The 18,252-nt window shown below is 51.7% G+C and overlaps 7 protein-coding genes across 7 annotated transcripts; 3 read left to right on the forward strand and 4 right to left on the reverse strand. All coding sequences in view use genetic code 12, as the record gives it.

The window, feature by feature from the left end:
• Positions 1-2,316: 2,316 nt before the first annotated feature.
• On the reverse strand, positions 2,317-3,045 carry DIURU_003528 (uncharacterized protein; the record flags this gene model as incomplete). The annotated part of the gene is made up of 1 exon (XM_034156300.1): positions 2,317-3,045. The coding sequence occupies one exon, from the start codon at positions 3,043-3,045 to the stop codon at positions 2,317-2,319; it is 729 nt and encodes a 242-aa protein (XP_034011781.1).
• A 351-nt stretch (positions 3,046-3,396) lies between these two features.
• DIURU_003529 (protoheme IX farnesyltransferase) lies at positions 3,397-4,605 on the reverse strand (the record flags this gene model as incomplete). The annotated part of the gene is made up of 1 exon (XM_034156301.1): positions 3,397-4,605. The coding sequence occupies one exon, from the start codon at positions 4,603-4,605 to the stop codon at positions 3,397-3,399; it is 1,209 nt and encodes a 402-aa protein (XP_034011782.1).
• Positions 4,606-5,402: 797 nt separating this feature from the next.
• On the forward strand, positions 5,403-6,521 carry DIURU_003530 (uncharacterized protein; the record flags this gene model as incomplete). The annotated part of the gene is made up of 1 exon (XM_034156303.1): positions 5,403-6,521. The coding sequence occupies one exon, from the start codon at positions 5,403-5,405 to the stop codon at positions 6,519-6,521; it is 1,119 nt and encodes a 372-aa protein (XP_034011783.1).
• A 1,141-nt stretch (positions 6,522-7,662) lies between these two features.
• Positions 7,663-8,904, reverse strand: DIURU_003531 (uncharacterized protein; the record flags this gene model as incomplete). Its single annotated transcript, XM_034156304.1, has 1 exon — positions 7,663-8,904. One exon carries the CDS (start codon positions 8,902-8,904, stop codon positions 7,663-7,665), a length of 1,242 nt encoding a protein of 413 aa, XP_034011784.1.
• A 1,819-nt stretch (positions 8,905-10,723) lies between these two features.
• DIURU_003532 (glutamyl-tRNA(Gln) amidotransferase subunit F) lies at positions 10,724-11,194 on the forward strand (the record flags this gene model as incomplete). Its single annotated transcript, XM_034156305.1, has 1 exon — positions 10,724-11,194. One exon carries the CDS (start codon positions 10,724-10,726, stop codon positions 11,192-11,194), a length of 471 nt encoding a protein of 156 aa, XP_034011785.1.
• A 710-nt stretch (positions 11,195-11,904) lies between these two features.
• On the reverse strand, positions 11,905-12,714 carry MED18 (Med18p; the record flags this gene model as incomplete). The annotated part of the gene is made up of 1 exon (XM_034156306.1): positions 11,905-12,714. One exon carries the CDS (start codon positions 12,712-12,714, stop codon positions 11,905-11,907), a length of 810 nt encoding a protein of 269 aa, XP_034011786.1.
• Positions 12,715-15,662: 2,948 nt separating this feature from the next.
• Positions 15,663-17,927, forward strand: DIURU_003534 (uncharacterized protein; the record flags this gene model as incomplete). The annotated part of the gene is made up of 1 exon (XM_034156307.1): positions 15,663-17,927. One exon carries the CDS (start codon positions 15,663-15,665, stop codon positions 17,925-17,927), a length of 2,265 nt encoding a protein of 754 aa, XP_034011787.1.
• Between the last annotated feature and the right edge of the window lie 325 nt (positions 17,928-18,252).

The raw sequence follows: 18,252 nt of genomic DNA on the forward strand, positions 1-18,252 counted from the left end.
TTCAGAACCATTGTTCTCATCATCACGTAGTCTGTAAGCATATCTCTTTGGCTTGACAAGTTTTCGAGAGCTAACATCGATTTAGACACACATATCCTGCCTGCAACCCTCATGTCTGCACACAAAACTTTCATATGCAGGAAATTCGAAAACCCTTACCCAAGTTCAATTATGAGGTAAATGACACCCTAGAAGAAAACAAAATACATCACTGTAATTTCGACTGTTGAAATAATACTTGCGACAACAAATGGGAATTGTTTGCATTTTTCGAATTTTCACTCGAAAAAACTAAAAATTGTGATAGAAAATCAGGAAAAACCGGTAAAATTATTCCGTTTGCTCCATAAAATTCTTTGGCACTGGAAGTATACTTGATGTGAATTTGGGAGAGTTGACTTCGATATTGGCATCTCTATATGAGTTTAACGGTGGGAAAAAAAAAGTTTTTTTTTGTTTTGCAAATTTTTTTTCGGACGACTTTGAGTTTGTGGCGTAGTCTATGACATCTAGTGAGCATAGGAGTTGACCTGCGATGTTTGTAGAAGTGATAGTATAGGTTTTACATCTCGTCTATAACGATGTTTGTATGCAGGTGTATCAAAAATATGCACGACAAAATAAGACGAGTTGTATCACGCACTTACAGAGTGACTGGCTCATTTTAACAAGCATCTTTGTAATCTTGGGGCATGTCTATCTGGTCTGAGTTGTTTATGTGGGGGTTGCAACAGTTGCTGAAACTCAAATCATGCTTTCAAGTTTGGGGTTCTGCACACAACCATTGCATGTGCATATCATTCATGATTTTTCAGTGATGTCTTTCATCACCTATATTGAATCTGAGAAAGAAACAAATTACACCACTGTAATGTATATGTTAGGAATACCATTTGTAACAGCAAATTGGTTTTCTTTAGTTTTTCTGGTGAAAAACTATAAGGTGTCATATAAAATCAGGAAAAATTGCTATAGACTTTCCAGATGCTTCATTAAAGTATTTGGCACCAGAAGTATGGTAGATAAATATCTGGGCAAGTTAACGTTCAATCCGACGTAGTTTCAACAATGGCACCATACCTGCCCTACTTGCAGATGAATTGTTGTATGCAGTACTCATGATAATCATAGCGCTACAAATTGTAATTCATGAGTAGGTCGAATATATCATTACCACTATAAATATGATAAGCTATACTACTAGCTTCGAGATTTTCATGGACTCAACTGAGGAAGTGACATACCTATGACGCATCTATGTGCGTTCTCATATGAATCCTGCATGTAGTAAAGGAATTTTCACGTGGAGCTTTCGCCATCAACAAAACACCCTATGTCAGTTCGAATCCAAATTTATGATCGAGACAGCTCAAATATATGTATAATAGCAACTGGAAGATGTTTCGATCAATTTTCCAAGTTAAGACGAACACTGTGGTAGATCTTCTGCCTATTCCTTCAAACTAAACGTGTGCAATAGTGTTTTTGAATTACTCTTTGAATTTTTCGCTTTCAACAAAAAAATAAAAAAACTATTCTTTGAGAGAAAATGGCTTAATCTTTGAGTCAAATTTCATGCTTCCGTTTTGAAAGGGAATTGCCATAGATTTCAACAGACTTTCAGTAATGATGCCGCGATTGAACGACACAGTAATTTACTACTCCCAATTCTGGTGTATAAGTCTACTTTACGCGCACACAAGACGAGCTTTGTGAAATCTGTACAATTTGTATAACAATGACGTCTCAAACTTGGGTCCGTCACCACTCCAGAGGCAATACATATATGGCAATCAGTCTGGAGTGACCGTCCAGGTCTTCGAAAAGAAAAAAAAGACCCAAAAAGTTAACGTCAGCTACAGGACTCGAACCTGTGCGCTCAGAGAGCATTTGATGCCTCGAAAGGAATTCGAGTCAAACTCCTTAACCACTCGGACAAACTGACATTTACGCAAAATTATTGAAACTACTTTTTTATCATGGATAGTTTATCATTGAATGACGAATTTCAAGAATATAATGTCACATAGCGCTTATGTCAGTCTGGACGCTTTTACAATCGCACTGGTATATTTTAATAGCGTTTTTATTGACAATTCAATGATTACAAGGTTTATTTCTCATTTTGTATAATATAGGAAAATCCGAAACTAGTAACAATAATTCCATTCTCCGTTCAGGATGGTCCAAGAGGTAGACATGATCGGTATTTCGATTCTTCACCTGCCTATTGATAGATACTAATGCAAGTTTATGGGAAAAAAAAAAAAATTATTAAATAAACTTTTCACTTAAGACTCATTGTATGTACATTCATTAAAGTTCTTCATCTGAATCGGCAAACGGATCAAGCTCTGGGAAGTCTCCAACTTCTACCACCGATGGCCGTACGAACCCTCCGTGTTTGGGCCGAGTCTGGAACACCCGGGTGCCACCGATCAGCCCATCGTTCTTGCCCACGGGCTCGTCGAACTCTATACCCACCCACATCGATTTCCCCTCATCCAAAATTTCGATACGCCCCACGTAGCGAATCGTACCCCTACGTTCACCCTCAATATTGATAACACGACAACGATCGCCCGCTTTCATCGTCAGTGCCTTAGCGACATTTTCTTCATTACGACGGGCTGTTTCTTCGTCGAACTTTGGATCAAACCGCCCCAATTGATGCTTCTTCTTCCATTCAAGCACGGTGTCTCCGCGGCGGGCGTATTCTTCGTCAGTCATTTCGTAGGAAGGATTGTCGACATTAGTGGCGGCCTCATTCAATTGCGCCGCCTCCAGGTCGGGGTTGGTGTCAACCACGTGGATACGGCTATAGGGACGGATGTCGAAGTGGGCCAAGGTGGTGGAGTCATCTCCAATCCACGTTTGGTGCTCCTGTGAGTCTTCCTCAGGGAAGTACTGAAGCTGCTGGTCTTCTGCGGCCACTCCCGTGATGAGTTCAAGCCGCTGCTTCAAGTAGCCAAGCTCCCATTGCGGCAGGATACGTCTTTCACTCAGGGTGAGGGCAGAGGTGACGTAGACAGACACGTCGGCCATGGTGCTAGACGAGAGGAGGGGTGAGGGATAACGCCGCGCGACCATTAAAGGGGTAAACACAAGAGTCAATGGAACCACCAGAAACACTAGAGCTAGAGTAAAAGAAATGGATTATACATGAATTAAATCATAAACACGTTTCCAAAATATTTATTGAGTTTCTCTCCAAAGTTTTATACCTTGGGGATGTTGCTTAAATTTTAGTGGCTTTTCACTAGATTGTTACCTCAACGAACGAAGCGTGTACCCAATTGGAATGAGGTAAAGGTCATAACAATAGCTGAGTTTGAAACTAATCAATGATTAAATTAGTAATTGTTGCATGAATATATGAGTATCTATGTACACTATTTACAAGAGTTGTTTCTCTTTCTTCTCCCCGAGCCCACAGTACTCCCATAGCCGGTCCCATTGACCCTTCTTGTGGATCATGGCAAGAATCAAAATGACGGGCAAGTGCCACACCAGGCACCAGAATAAGTTTTTCGCGTGGGCGTTGGCCAACGCCACTCCTTGAGGCAGCGGGCCCTGCGTGGCGTTCTTGGGGTAGTTGGCCTTCTGCTGTTGCCAGAACTTGAAAGCGTGGTACGCCATCCACCCGTTGACGATGGCCAGGTCGAAGGGGAACACCCAGTCGGTGACCCCCCACCACGAGAGGCCGAAGCAGAGGGGGAACATCCATAACGAGTAGCGCAACGCCACCCGGGCGTTCATCCGGGGGTTCTCGGCGGCGGTCATCACGTAGCCCGCGTCTTTATACTGGGAAGCAATGTTGTGGGAAAGCGCGTTGAAGTGAGGAAACTGCCAGGCGTAGAGGAGCCCCGCGAGACACCACGCCGCCGGGTGGTAGAGCAGCAGCAGCGCCGCCCACCCCATGAGCGGGGGGATGGCCCCGACAAGCGCGCCCACCCAGGTATTGATGATATGCTTGCGTTTGAGCGAGGTGTAGATCCACAGGTAGAGGACAATATTAATGAAGCCAAGCAGGGCGACGATGGGGTTGACGCCTAAGGCAAGCATGGTGACACCGGTAGCACCGGTGACGGCGGCAAATTGAAATGCCTGCGTCGGCGTCACCTGGCCCCGCACTACTGGGCGGCCGACGGTCCGGGGCATTTTGCGGTCAAACTCGGGCTCGCGGCCCATGTTGATGGCGTTGGCCGCCCCCAGACACAACGCCGTGCCCGCAGTGAGCGCTATAAGCTGGGGGAGCGACACGCTGAGGGGGGAGATGGCGTAGGAGCAGATGCAACTGAGGGTGACCAAGATCGTCAAATTGGGCTTGGTCAACTTGATGTACGGGGTGATCGCCTGTTTCACCAGCAGCGCCGCCGGCTTTTGTTCCACGGGAACGTCGGGCGATGCCCGAGGCTGTTTCGGCTTCACTTTGAACGGGAGGTTTGGCGGAACCTCGGCGGGGGTATCGTCGTGGCACGAGATGAGCGGCTTGCGCGAGTACCGCTGGACCCTTAGCGGTATTCTCGCGCCGCAGGCATGAGTCCACGCCCCCAAAGGAGCGTGAAAGACCGGCCGGACCCCGACCCTCGCTAACATCAACATTCCCTAAAGGAGCGTTTAGCCGTGAGGTAGGTTTTTTCAATGCCCGCGAGGATGTGGGGGAGTGCATATAGTTTGCAGACCCATATCCATGAAAAATAGCAAAAACTACCGAAGCTTGTTTGTAAGTGTTCAATCAATGTAAGTGACAGTATAGTTATGTCTTTTGAGTTATAGCCGAGTTGTGTGGTTGGTAGATTGGTTGACGTCTGTTGGATATGAACATCGTAGCGGTGGATCACCGCGACAGGCGCTATCTCCGAATGGCGATGGTGGAAATTGTAAGCAACGTAAATTTGAATTATAGAGGACTGAATGGTTACGGATAATAGGTTACACCGAGTCCGGGGGTCCCGATAATGATTCTCTCAGTTGTAGAAATCTTTCATCGGAGTTCCCCCCCCTTTTCCGCCACGGGGTTTGGAATTTACGTCACGAACGTTGGACCGTATCCCGATGCCGGTCAAGACTACTTGTCTTTTTGTACCGCCAAGCTTTTCGAGAATAAAGACTTCAATAGCATTTCACGCCACAGCTTCTGGATTCTGTGCCTTAATCGTAGCGTCAGTACTCAAACTATGAATACACGATACTGCCAAAAATATTGCGATTAGTCATTACCCATAAATTAAAATGGTTCGATTTGTTTCAGGGGGGTAACTGGTAATTTTATGCTGTCGATGGTAATACCTCGTGGTTGCAAAATGGGTCGACAAACTTCCTGCATACTACCTCACACACAGAGCTTATCACCACTGAGACCGTCACGTCCCCCGCTCTACCCAACCCCTCCCATAGTGATGAAGCAAGAGCCCTTTGCCGTCGAGCAGTACATGGACAAATACGAGACCAGCATCACCCACAACATGGGTGAGACCTGTGTCGAGCTGCTCCGCCTCAACGAGGTGTTGACCGCCGACGAAATGTCGACACTTATGCAGAAGCAGCTTACTTACGGCGCCATCCACGGACTGGACGAATTGACGTCACAGATCGCTCAGCTCTACCTGAACTTAGACCAAAAGCAAGTGGTGGTGGCGAACGGAGCCATCGGTGCCAACTTCCTTGGGTTCTATTCGATAATTAACCCTGGAATGAAGGTGGTGGTGGTCACTCCCACTTACCAACAGCTCGTAAGTGTTCCGGCGATGTTTGGTGCCACTGTCAGCGAGTACCGCTTGCAATTTGACCATAAATGGCAGCCGCAATTGGACGCGTTGGAGCAGGCGGTGGCGGCGGACACCGACGTGTTGGTGGTGAACAACCCGAATAACCCGACCGGTGTAGTATGGGACGATGCCACCATGGAGGCAGTGGTGGCTATATGTCGGAAGCATAATGTGCTTCTCTATAGCGACGAAGTATACCGTCCGTTATACCATTCCACCACCAACCCACCGAAGCTGGCCATTGACTATGGCTACGACCGTGTGGTGGTGTCGGGGTCGATGTCCAAAGCCTTCTCGTTGGCTGGTGTCCGTGTGGGGTGGCTAGCATCACGCTCACCTCTGATCATTGAAGACCTTTGGCTTAAACGGGACTATAACACGATCCTGGTGCTGATGGTGGACGACTTCATTGCTGCCAAAGCATTGGCCCACCGGGAGGAGATCTTAAAGAGAAACTACGACATTTGTCGAAAAAACCTCAAAACTATCGGCGACATTATCGCCAAGCACCACGACTTAGTCGAGTGGGTGGTGCCTACAGGGGGGCTGACGTGTTTTTTGAAAGTGAAAGCCGATACTGCTCGTCTTGGTCCTGAACTTGCTGAAAAGTACCAAACGCTTGTGGTTCCAGGGGAGACGTTTGGCTACCCTGGCTTCATCCGAGTAGGGTATGGCAATGACCCTAAAGCGATCGAGGGAGGCCTCCAGCAGTTAGCCAAGGTGTTGAGCGGTGTGGCACTGGCCCAGTAACTGAGACAACGAGCGACAGTTTCCCCAAACCGGAGTATATATTAGTGACGCCAGCGGGGGTGCGTGATGAGGAGGTCGGCTATCTACTTCCGCCCTGGCCGAGATGGTACGGCGACGCCCTGAAGATTTTTCCATCTGCCCCCCTTTTTTTCCTCATTCGCTGGTTGTTGAGAGGGGAGGAGTTTTGACGCGTGGGGGAAAATGCTAGACACTTAGCGATGTACCAGATAAGATAGATCACCACCAGTACTTGGTAACTAACGGCAGACCAAGATCTGAGTAATTGTCCACAGACCTGGGGACGAATCAATTCGAAGGGAAGGTGGATAAGGTTATTATTATTGTCGAGCCCGGGGCCCGACGCAGAGCTAAGCCCAGGGGGCGCCTCAGACAAAGGGTTAGTTGTTACGACACTTAAAAAATAGGAGTGGGCGAGTGGGGNGGGGGGGGGGGGGGGGGGGGGGGGGGGGGGGGGGGGGGGGGGGGGGGGGGGGTGAGACAGTCGGGGTTGCTGGACAAGAAAAAGGGCCGACAACACCAATGCAAAAGGTACAGGTGAAACCCTGGGGAACCGCCGGATAGGCGCACCTGGTTACATCACCAGCAGCCTTCGTATTGTTGGCGCTGTAGCAGGTGCAGAGAGTGGGCGCATCGGCATTATTTGGGGCATAAAGTGAGGGTGCCAGGGCTCGAAATAAAATACTAAGACTAAAATTTCTCGGGTTGAACGAAACCGGCACCGAGGCAGCGGCGAACCCGGTATTCCGGGTGAGTAATTTGCATCGTAATACTGACGTAATATTAGGGTGCTTATTTCACAAAGCGCGACTGGTATGATTTTTGCGCCGTATGTACTCTATAAGGATGAGCGAGAATTTTTGTATTGTGGGCGGTTTTGTCTTCTCGTGTAACCTATGGGGGCAACAGCCGAAACTGACCTCATGGAAAAGCTAATATTAGGGTTTTAACCGTACATCGTAGATGCAAACTGTAGCGGCACGGACGCTAACATTTTTCGTATTGCCACTAGTGCGTTTGATGCTGATAGTGAGAAATTGCAAATAGTGGTAGAACTGCCGTTAAAAATGCCTTAGTGTTTATTACCCTTCATTGAGAATAGTTATGGAGAAGAATGCGTATTCTATTTGTCGTAGACCATGCGCTTGAGCGCCGAGCGGGCGTCGCCAGCGTCGCCGACAGCGTCGTCGGCAGCGGCGTGTTCCGGCAACGCGCCGAGGGCGTCGCCGACAAAGTGATCGTCGAGCCGCGGCAGCCCAAGCATCAGCAACATGTACTGGCTGAACTGGGGAGTGAGCGAGAGCCCGAGCCCCGGCGAGAGCGGGGTGAACCGCGACGAGAACATGTAGTCGCGGCAGTTGGGCGTTTGGGGCATGGTGCTCAGCGGGAGGTCGTTGCCGGCAGGCGCACGAGTCGGCGCTTCCGACACCGCGGCGCCAACACCGGCAGATTCCTTTGCCGCGGCGCTAGCGCTCGACGTCGGCTCGGTCGATGCTTTACCAAAGAGGTCGCCCAACAGCGCTCTCCCCAGCGTGTCCACCGTCAACTTAAAAAGAAACTCCAGCGCCGGGGCCAGCTTCAGCGGCGCCGGAGGCGCCGGCGAGCCGTCGCCGTCGCAGGACTGAGTTTGCGGGTCGGCCGACACCTGGCGGCGGCGCTTGGGCGCCGGCTCGTCGTCGCCAAGGTCGCGCTCCACCAGCGGCGGCGCCAGCGCCAGCGCCGGGACCACTTCCAGCTCCATCAGCGACGTGTACATTGGCGGCGGCACCATGTACGGGTACAGCGGCTGGTGGGGGTCCAAGCTGCCGCCAAACTGTTCGGCCTTGTTGTCACGGAGCGACGCCGGCGACATGAGGTCCCAGTGGGGCGCAAAGTTAGGCGGCGGCGGCGGCGCCTGCGGGTAGCGCCCCGAGGTGTGGGATTGCGGCTGGCGAGGGGTGAACGCCCACGACAACGGCAGGCTATCGTGGACGGGTGGTGCCAGCGCTGGCGTCGGGTACGAGTGGCGAGTCGGCGTCGGGCGCATTGGCGACAGCGTGGCGGAGGCCAAGTTGGTAGCGAGCGCCTTCGCCGATGCCGGCGCCAGCATTTGCAGCGGCGTCGTCACCAGCTTGTTGCGCTTTCTAGGCCGGGTGGGCAGCACCCTCATCAACGGGGTGAAGAAATCAGGGCACCCGCGCTTGACGATCATCTGCGAGTTCGATTCCGCCTGCGGAATCTTCAGCATCGGCGGGGTGTTGATGGCGATGTTGAGGGTGGTGGTGATCTTGTTGGTGAGCAGGGTCGCTTTAGGAGGGCGCCCGCGCTTGCGCTTCACCTTGATTGGCGGATTAGGCGTCGTCTCCATCGCCAACCAGTTGTCCATGGGATATAAAGGAGGGGCAGGGGGGTAAAATTAAAGTGGCAATAAAGGCCAAAAGGAACGGGGGTAAATTGGAGGTTAGGGGAGTGACAAACCGACCAAGACCGCTGTCCTGTGGGCGCCCCGGTGCCAGATATATAGCGCGAGAAATTTCGAGGGATGGGCGAAAATATTCGCTGCGGCGCCGCCGATAATATTTCTATCGCAGCGCAGGCGCCGCAGCGACCTTTGGGCGCGCCATGCAAAAAAATACCCTAAGATACGACGGGCAACGGGCGAGGCGGCGACCACTCCTACAAAAGCACCCGCTCGAGTGGAGGCGCCGCCGGCGCCCTGCGGGGGCCCGCACCCGGATCGGTGCTCCCGAAAGCGCGTGCCAGCACTGCTGCTAGACTCAGCATAACCCCCCTATCACTGAAAAAGTCGTCGCCCGGTGTCGCTCAATGATATTGTGAATGAGCGTCCTCGCCCCGGCGCTCAGCGCCCAGCGCCCATAGCGCTGTCGACAAATAGTCGGGAGGAGGCGCCTCTTCACACGTGCTAGGGAAAAACGCGGACAATTATCCGCATCGGGACAACAAACCTGGGGTAGCGAAGCGCCAGCGCCAGCGGCCGTCGCCCCACGGAACAGCGCTGGCCCTTCGCAGCGTCGGACAACAATACACCCGCCCGTAGTGCCACAAGGGCAACCGTTTTCTCCCCCCCCTAGACGGTTATTTTCCCACCCGCTAACCACATTGTCCGCATCAGTCGAAGCCCTTGGTGCCCGCCACTACGTGGTTACCACACCCATAAGGGGCGCCCCGGCGCGGTGACTTCAACCAGCATAGCCGTCGCTGCGTGGGGGATCCCGTGGGCGGTGAATGCGACTTAGACGACGAGACGAGTAACCCGGCATTGACGATAGCACACGACAGCGCAGCATTGATGTACCCGCTGCTGGCGGCGCAAACAATGGCGCCACCGTCACTTATCGTCTGCCACCCCTTGTCCGTGCTCTGGTGCCCATTATCCTGCCCCCACTAACAATTTTTTTTTGCTGCGCCAATAGTGGCATCGGCGCCGACAGGAGTCGCACCTCAGGGGGAAGGGCGCCACTAGTCAACCGCGACTTAGGGCAAAAGGCGCGTGAGGGAAAATATAGTCAGGGACGCCCCGTCACCGCTAATAGGGGCGTAGACAACAGGACCCTGCCGTAAGCAAACCCTTAACGGCAATCTACAACTGAGAGATAACACCCAAAAATACACAGCGCCGTTACCGTGGTCTCGGCAACGTCAAATGCCGACAATTAACTCCCCCTTGTTCAGGGAGGCAGCGTGGCAGAAACAAGGGCCCTTTGTGTGACGCGCTCGTCTGCCCCCCCTCCTCGCTCGGTGGCGCCAACGACACTCGGCCGGGGAGTGAGACAGCAACCATAGATGCTCCGACAACCACCACACAGATACGCGCCCGGAATGGGTGCCAGGGCTACAAGGCTTGTGGGAGTTGATTTGGACCAGTGATTGAACCGTGATCCCAGTGGGTGGCACCATTTTTAGCTTCGATCTGGGGGCGTCGCACCCGCCCTGTCTGGCGAGGGCCGTGTGACGTCACCCCCTGACGTGCTCGAGAACAGAGAGAGTTAAAGTTTGCAAAGGAACGTAGGCTTAAAAATAGGCAATCTCTAATTTTTTTTTTATAGTTCTCATCTCAAACGCTATGTGGGTAATACGTACCAGCAACAAAAGAAATTTCAGGAGGGAGAGAGAAATGCGCGCGCAGTGATAAAATCGTTTTCGCCGTCGGCAGCCACCCCCAGCACTATCCTAACCCGCCAAATATGATACACGCCGTCAGACGCCTTCTGACCCCTGCCCCCGCCGCCGCTGCCTCCATCCGCCAGGCGCTTGCCACACCGCTGTGGCTGGTGAAACAGGCGATGGCGTCGGCAAAGTACACCCCCGAAGTCAGCGACGACACCATCCATCACATGATCGAGGTTCTGGGCCTCCCCAAGGAACCCGCCGACCTGGTGCGGTTCCAGCAGTTGAAACAAGCGCTCGAGCGCCAGATGAAGTTTATCGCCCACCTTTACCACTCGCAGCAGGAGTCGCTGTCCAGTTGTGGCAATAACGACTCGGTGTTTCGCCTCCTCGCCGCCGATTTCAAGGCGGCGCCGCCATTGACGTTGGAAAGCCTCACGAAGCAAATCGAGGCCCTCGAACCGCTGGCGGCCAGAGGCGAACACGGCTTCGACATCTCCCAAATTGGCGACCACCGCACCAACTTTGTCCTCCACACTAAACCCTAAACGGCCCCTGGCACAACCGCAGGGCGCTAGCCGCTAGCAATCTCTTTGTGACAAATGACGTCCTGGGTCGACACATTTGTCGCCTGATGCTAGCATAATTGCGCGTGGTGGGGGAGGGTCGTTTGTTTCGTCGTGATGCCGACGAAACCTTAATCGTTCGACCACAGATCACTTTCCCCCAAATAAGGTTTCTCCACTCCCGACTATATGCAGGAAATCCCACCTACGGTGAAAGAATCGTATTTCTAGATCGCATTCCAGGGGGATGGACGCAGCTGCCCTCCCTCGAAGAAAAAAAGAAATGAAAAAGAAAAGAAACTGAAAAATATACTCCGTGAAAGTTTCTCTCGATAAACACCTCGATAGTACCATTTGTAAATTCGTTTCCGTATCCCTTTTAAAAAGTCCAGAAAATGTCACCATCGATCAAGATCCAAATGGTCTCGTTATGCTAAACTTAAAAGCTTGTCATAAAATCAATTTAAGCCGTGGTGAGAAATTAGCTTTCGCTCACTTTCCCTCAACATCACTAAAAGTAAGAGGACAACATCGTCGTCATCGGGCGTCCCAAACGGTCTTCTATTCCGGCTGGAGCGATCGTCGACACATTCAGGGGTGGTTCGGAAACCACGGTAAGTCCACCCGCCCTTGCGAGCGTCGTTGCCAGGGTTCTCCTGCCGACACACAACCCCACAAACTAGTCACCGCCCTTATCCCTTTTGGATGCGCAGGTCCATCTTCATGCGGTCAGGAATGGTCAACTTGATGAGGTTCTTAAGGTACTCCTGAAGCTTCACCAAGTCCTTAGTGGCCTGAGTCACCGCGTCAACATTACTGGCTTTCTTCACGTTGACATACACACGCACCTGGAATGTGTTCAGCTCGTCCAACAACTTGAGGCGGATCTTATCGCCCTGGTAGTCGTCGTCACGGATGAAGAGTTTCGTCAATTCAATGACGACATCCCCTGAAAAAAATCTCACCCCTTGACACCAATACTGGTTGTAAACACTATACCCCAAGTCGCTGAGCATTTGTAAGAACAGTTCGTTTTTAGGAGTGGCGACAATCAGCCCTTTACGCCCTTCTTCTTTCACTTCGACCACGTCTTGTTCGCGCACGTTGGTGTGTGTGTGAACCACGGTGGTTTCATAAATGGTTTGGGCACACACCTGTTGTTTCTTGCCCGCAATGGGGATATCACTTATTTGCAACGTCCAATTCTTCTCCGGAGAGTTGGCATCAAAGAGCAACCCTGAAAACAACTCGTCGTCCTTAAGCACGGGCTTGGCGAGGTCAAAGCTGCACAGCCACGTCGTGATACACCGCATGTAATACTGTTCGATCTGGTTCACTTTGCCCGGCTCGAATTTGGGCTTAAACACATGGTTGGGCTTGCACACGAGGGTATAGGTCGAGATGGGCTGGGGCCGCAACTGGCCGGTGAACGCCTGGAGCGTCGCAATCGTCTGCACGTATTGCGAGTGGGGGATGGTCCCTACTAGCGATAGCTGGTGCATGGGTTGAGGTTATGTGATGTGGCGGGAGGATAGCTCAACCTTCAGGTTACACAGTTGGTGGTTACTAACAGTTGAAGACCGCGACGCCGCGGCGCTACCATCCACACTCTTACAATATGAGTGCGCTCATCCATTTCGAACTCGCGGGTACAAAACGGGGACGCGAACCCCGGATTAACTGCGGTCGCGGACTCGTTTGCCTTTCCATCGGTCTCCCTCCCTTTTTACCCCCCAGCCCCCTAATTGTTACTTCCCCGCCGGTTGCAAAACAAAAAGTAAAGTTGCATTTCGTCAGCATTTCGCTTCGGAGAAACCCCAAACGTGGGGTAGAGCGGGGAATAAGCTTTGTCATGAGACTTAAGCCAATAGGAGATGCGCATCACTTCTACCTATATGGAAGCCATCAGCGAGGGGCTTCTCGAGTCTGGTGTCAGGGGACACAAAAGCGAATGCAGCTTCAGGGGCCAATCGAGTGTCTAGTAAAGAAAATGTCAATCAGACAGTCCCACTCCTTAGACATGAGATAGTGGGCCAACGGATTCGGTAATGATTGAGGCCTCATCTAATTAAACGGATAAGGCTATCTGGTACAGTTTACCTTGATTACAATTATTTGATAAATCGCGCGGAACCCATTGATTAAGAACGGAATCGGAGTGATACGTCGCCGCAGATTACTTCCGATGAGAGAGGCGGGCAGACCCTCATCGTAGCGTGGCTCTGTCCTTTCCCCGCCACCACATCGCCACCATCATCATCTTTCTTGGAAGCAGCCATGGACCACTGTATTCCACACAGGAATTTCGCCTACGCCACTTCTTACACTCTGGTATGGTTATGCCCCAGCCATCTCTCCAGTAGTAGCCTATTACCGAGTCGTCGGAACGTCTAATCTAATGGTTCTATCGGCTCGGAGGCTATCCTCCGGAGCCCCCTAACAAACCCTTCCACACCGCATCGGCGTTTTTGTGGGCATGCATGGTTTGTCGCCCCCCTGTACAACATTCCTGTACCAAAATCCCAGCACAAATCTTCTTTTGACGTGCCTACGCTGCCTCCCTCGATAAGTAGTGGTGCCGAACGTGAGGCGGCCGCAACGTTTCATCGTTATGGAGCTTCGCCACCGGACGCTTATAAAGAACCCTCGCCACTGCTGATTCTGGTATTGCGCTTGGATTTTCCCCAACGTTACATTAAGTTGTCAAGGGCAAAAGAAAACCCGTAGTGACCTACTGCCCACCCACTCTGCTCTCCACGTGGACCCAAACCATCGTTGTCTGCCCCGGGCTTGGCACCGCCGGAAAGCGTAAGCCTCCGAAAGAACGAGTAGGCGTGAGGCATGGTATTGCCGTCCTCGGCGGACGACGGAGTCAGGCGGACCACGCTGCGACACTACGTCGACACACCAGTGGCTAAACCATCCGACATCGTTACGAAAATGCCACTCCTGACTAAAGAAATTAGGCACACATGTCAGTGGTCCGTCATTGCCACTCACTATCACTACCACAAATAAAACTACCACTGACTGGTTTTTGTGACCAGCAATCGGCAGCGCTTGATTTATCATCATTCCCCTCTTTCGTTTTGTCCGCTCGCGTTGTCCGGGGTAATTTGAAGCCACAAACTAAACCAAATGTTTGCTTAGTAAAACCGGTGGGGAATCAGCCAGTCACCGCGCTTCCCGATTAGTCTAGCTTCGGCGTACGCTGAGAAGTCTACGAAAGCAACGCTCATGGCCCCCCTCTATACCAACAAACTGGAGCCCCGAGCAAGCGGGGAACTCGCAAATTGCCGCTAGTGAGCGACAAACAGAGCTTGAGCCCAGTCTCCCAAAGATACTCCGGAGACAACAACAAACTTCGCCGAGGACTCTGGACTAGCCGTAAGCAGAAGCGCAGCGGGTAGCATACACACCGAAGCCAGCGCGTTTTCGCCGTGGCGCTGCTAGCGCGCAGAGGTATGCTCTGCTAGCGTAAGCAAAAACAGCGCCCCTTCTGCGACCAAAACGTTTGCCGCACACCCGGACTCGAAGTACCATTCGGGTTCACGTCTCCGCTAGGACCAAGGGTTAGACACGGACGGGGTGTCGCAGTCACTTTGACACTCCCCTCTCTTCTATTTGCACCCGGGCTCCCAAGCGTAGTTGCTGTACCGATAGATAGTGTGTCCGTACCGTTACAGTAAAGACGCCGAGCTACGCAATCACACGTTTTTTTTTTTTTTTTTTTTTCACTGCTGGTGTCTGNTCCACTGCTGGTGTCTGGGCAACTGCGGCTCGGCTACCGCCGAAATTGAACGAATTTCTATAAGATGCGGACCTATCACGGCGAATCTCCGGTTTGCCGATCGGCGTGAGCCAGTGCTCGCCCTGCCACCAGAGCCACATCGTCAGGCAGACACCATATGATATTCTGACCCTGTAGCCAGCTTCCAGGCCCACCGGGATTCCAATGGAACCTGTTTTACGGGTTAACTTAGTGGCGCCGTCCGTAGTCACGACTGCCTCGTCAGGCTGAACGCTCTCCCCGCAATCGCGCAAACAGCAACGGTGAGCGGCCCCCCCAACAATTGTGCCATCACGATTGCCGAGCGCAGCGACAGCTGCGAGCAAGGTGAGGCACCCGCCACTTGCCGTGGCGAATTCCCCTGGGCGGCTACAGCCTCGGTTCAGTATATCTTAGTGGTTTTTTGTGGTGTGGTCCACGTTTCGCTTGGGGCCGCCTCTGTCACCGAGGCCGTCACCATGACTACGCTTCTCCTTAATTGTGCCCCCCTCCTCCTCGTTGCTTTTTTCTGCACGTGATCCAATCGATACGGCATCAAATATTCCTCTCCACAGTATCACCTGGCGCCAACCATATAACCGCGCGAAAGAAACAAAAAATCCCGGAATCTTTTGCACCCCCCCAACCTAACAAACTGATCTGCCAGCAAACCCTAACGCGATGCTCGTGGTCAACGGGAGAGACGAACCTGCCCCAGACCGGCGCCGGTTTCTGATGATGGGAATCTTTCGCCGGTTCAGCGGCAACGTGCCCCAGCAACCTGCTCCTCAGCCGCCGTTGGCGCTGGACCCCTCCCAGCTTACTGTGGTCGAACTGAACGGCTCCAATGGCCCCGAAGGCTACTACCCCGAGTTTGTCACCGAGTGCGTGTCCTTACAGAACCTGGAAATGACCATGGAGGATGACTTGGCCGTCGGCGTTAAACAAAACCTTTTGGGCATGCTCAAAAAGCGCCGCAGTCTGACCGTCATCGTCCACCAGGATGATTCTAGTGACGAGTACAGCGACGATGACATCGAACACGACCCCACCATGGACCCCGTCGCCTGGCTCAGCGACAGCGACCTGGACATTAATTACGACCCCAAAAACGAAGAACTGGTGCATGAATACAAATACGGTGGCTACCACCCTGTGTCCAAGGGTGAAGTTTACTTCTCCGAGCATTACCCCTCCCGGCAGTACGTGATTTTGCGCAAGCTTGGTTGGGGCCACTTCTCCACCGTGTGGTTGGCGAAGGTCATCGATGAGGACGAAGAACCCCTTGAAGACTACGTCGCCATCAAGTTTGTTAAGCTGAACAAGAACTACAAGGAGGCTGCTGAAGACGAAATCCGCTTGCTTAAGACTTTACAAAACCCTAAACGTTACGGTGACCATTTGACCGATGAACACTTGGCTTACTTCGACAAGTACGGTAACGACGACGACGACGCCCCTGAGGACCACCCCGGATACGCCCACATGATGAAGTTGTTGGACGACTTCACCGTCACCGGTCCCCACGGTAACCACATTTGCATGGTGTTTGAACTTCTTGGCGAGAACATCTTGCATCTCATCTACAAGTACAAGCACATCAACCTCCAATTGCAACAGAGCCCGCCCCGCATCGATGATGAACCTAATGGTCAACAGTGTCAAGGCAATTTCAAGTTTGGCAAGTGGGACCCCTTGAAGAAGCTGACGAAGCTGATGCTTTCTTTGGGTCTTCGATCGCCGAAAAAGGCTCTGTCACAACTGCTGACTACCCTGAGTATCGACCTGGCAGGACTGCCATCGTTGGTGGGTAGCTCGGACCAAACTTCGCTTCACACAGCACTTCAGCATTTCAAACGCACCGCAGGGGGGCTCCCTCTTCCCTTGGTCAAGCAGATTGTCCAACAATTGCTTCAAGCTATTAATTACATGCACCACTGCGGGGTGATTCACACCGACCTCAAGCCCGAAAACATTCTTGTGGAAATTAAGGGCATTAATGACTTTTTGAAGGAGTTGGAACACAGCAAACTTCAAGAATATCAAAGAAAGCGTCTGGACCTGGCCGTCCTGACCCGCAAACTGCGCCAACGCCTGGTAAACCGTCACAACAGCGTCGGTCTGCTGAGTGAATACGGCAGCTACCGTCTCTCAAAGAATCTGATGACGGCTTGTGGTTCCTGCCCCGTGCGGTGCCTGAAGCCGTTGTCGCGTTCTGCGAGCTCGACGGGTCAAAGCGTCACTTTTAAGGACTTCAGCTTCGGAAGTGCTCTGGCGGGACCGAACCTGACCCAGCTGTCATCCTTGTACAACAGCCCCAGCAACACTATGGGCTCTCTGTGGGACTTGCCGGGTGAAGGTGACCTCATCAGCGTCAAAATTGCTGACTTGGGCAATGGTACGTTTGCGCATAAGCATTTTACCAATCTGATTCAAACTCGCCAATACCGACTGCCTGAAGTCATTTTGCGTTACAAGACTTGGGGTGCTCTGACGGACTTGTGGCTGTTAGGGTGTATCATCTTTGAATTAATCACCGGTGACTACTTGTTTGACCCTCACGAGGGCAAATTTTACGACAAAGATGAGGACCACTTGGCCCAAGTGATTGAATTGTTAGGGGAGTATCCTCTGGATCAATATTTGCTCGACTGTAAGTACACCTCAAAGTACTTCAAGATCGACCCCCACTCGCAACAAACGGCGCTTAAGCACATCGACAACCTCAAATTCTGGGGCTTGGAAGATGTGTTTGTTGAAAAGTACAAGTTTGAGCGTGACGACGAGGTGAAGATGATGAGTGACTTTATCAGCAAGTGCTTAAAACTCAACTTAGAAGAGCGTTACGATTGCTCGCTGCTTTTAAACCATCCTTGGCTTACCGGTGTTGATCTGAAGTGCGTTAATCATTGGCAGGACATCCCTGGTTACACTGGTACTTACTAGAGCATTATTTATTACGATTTATGGTTTGGGTATAGGTTTTGGATGAAAATGAACATTACATTGGCTAGCTATCGTTTGCTGTAGGCCTTAACGCCGTATAGCCTGGCATATGGAAGTTGACTAAAATGCATCAATTATTGCGTTACCACAATGGTGACGCCTCATCTCATCGCTGCCACAGTGGGGGTTCTAGAATCTCCACAACAATGCCTTGCATATGAAAAATCGCATCTGACCCCGGAGAAATATGTTTATTGTTACCAAATGGACGCCCCTTGAGGCGAGCTTCGTCACAATGGGCACATTTATCACCTTTGACAAATGC

The sequence above is a fragment of the Diutina rugosa genome (genome assembly GCF_008704595.1).
Source record: "Diutina rugosa strain CBS 613 chromosome Unknown scaffold1_size794362, whole genome shotgun sequence".
NCBI lineage: Eukaryota > Fungi > Ascomycota > Pichiomycetes > Serinales > Debaryomycetaceae > Diutina > Diutina rugosa.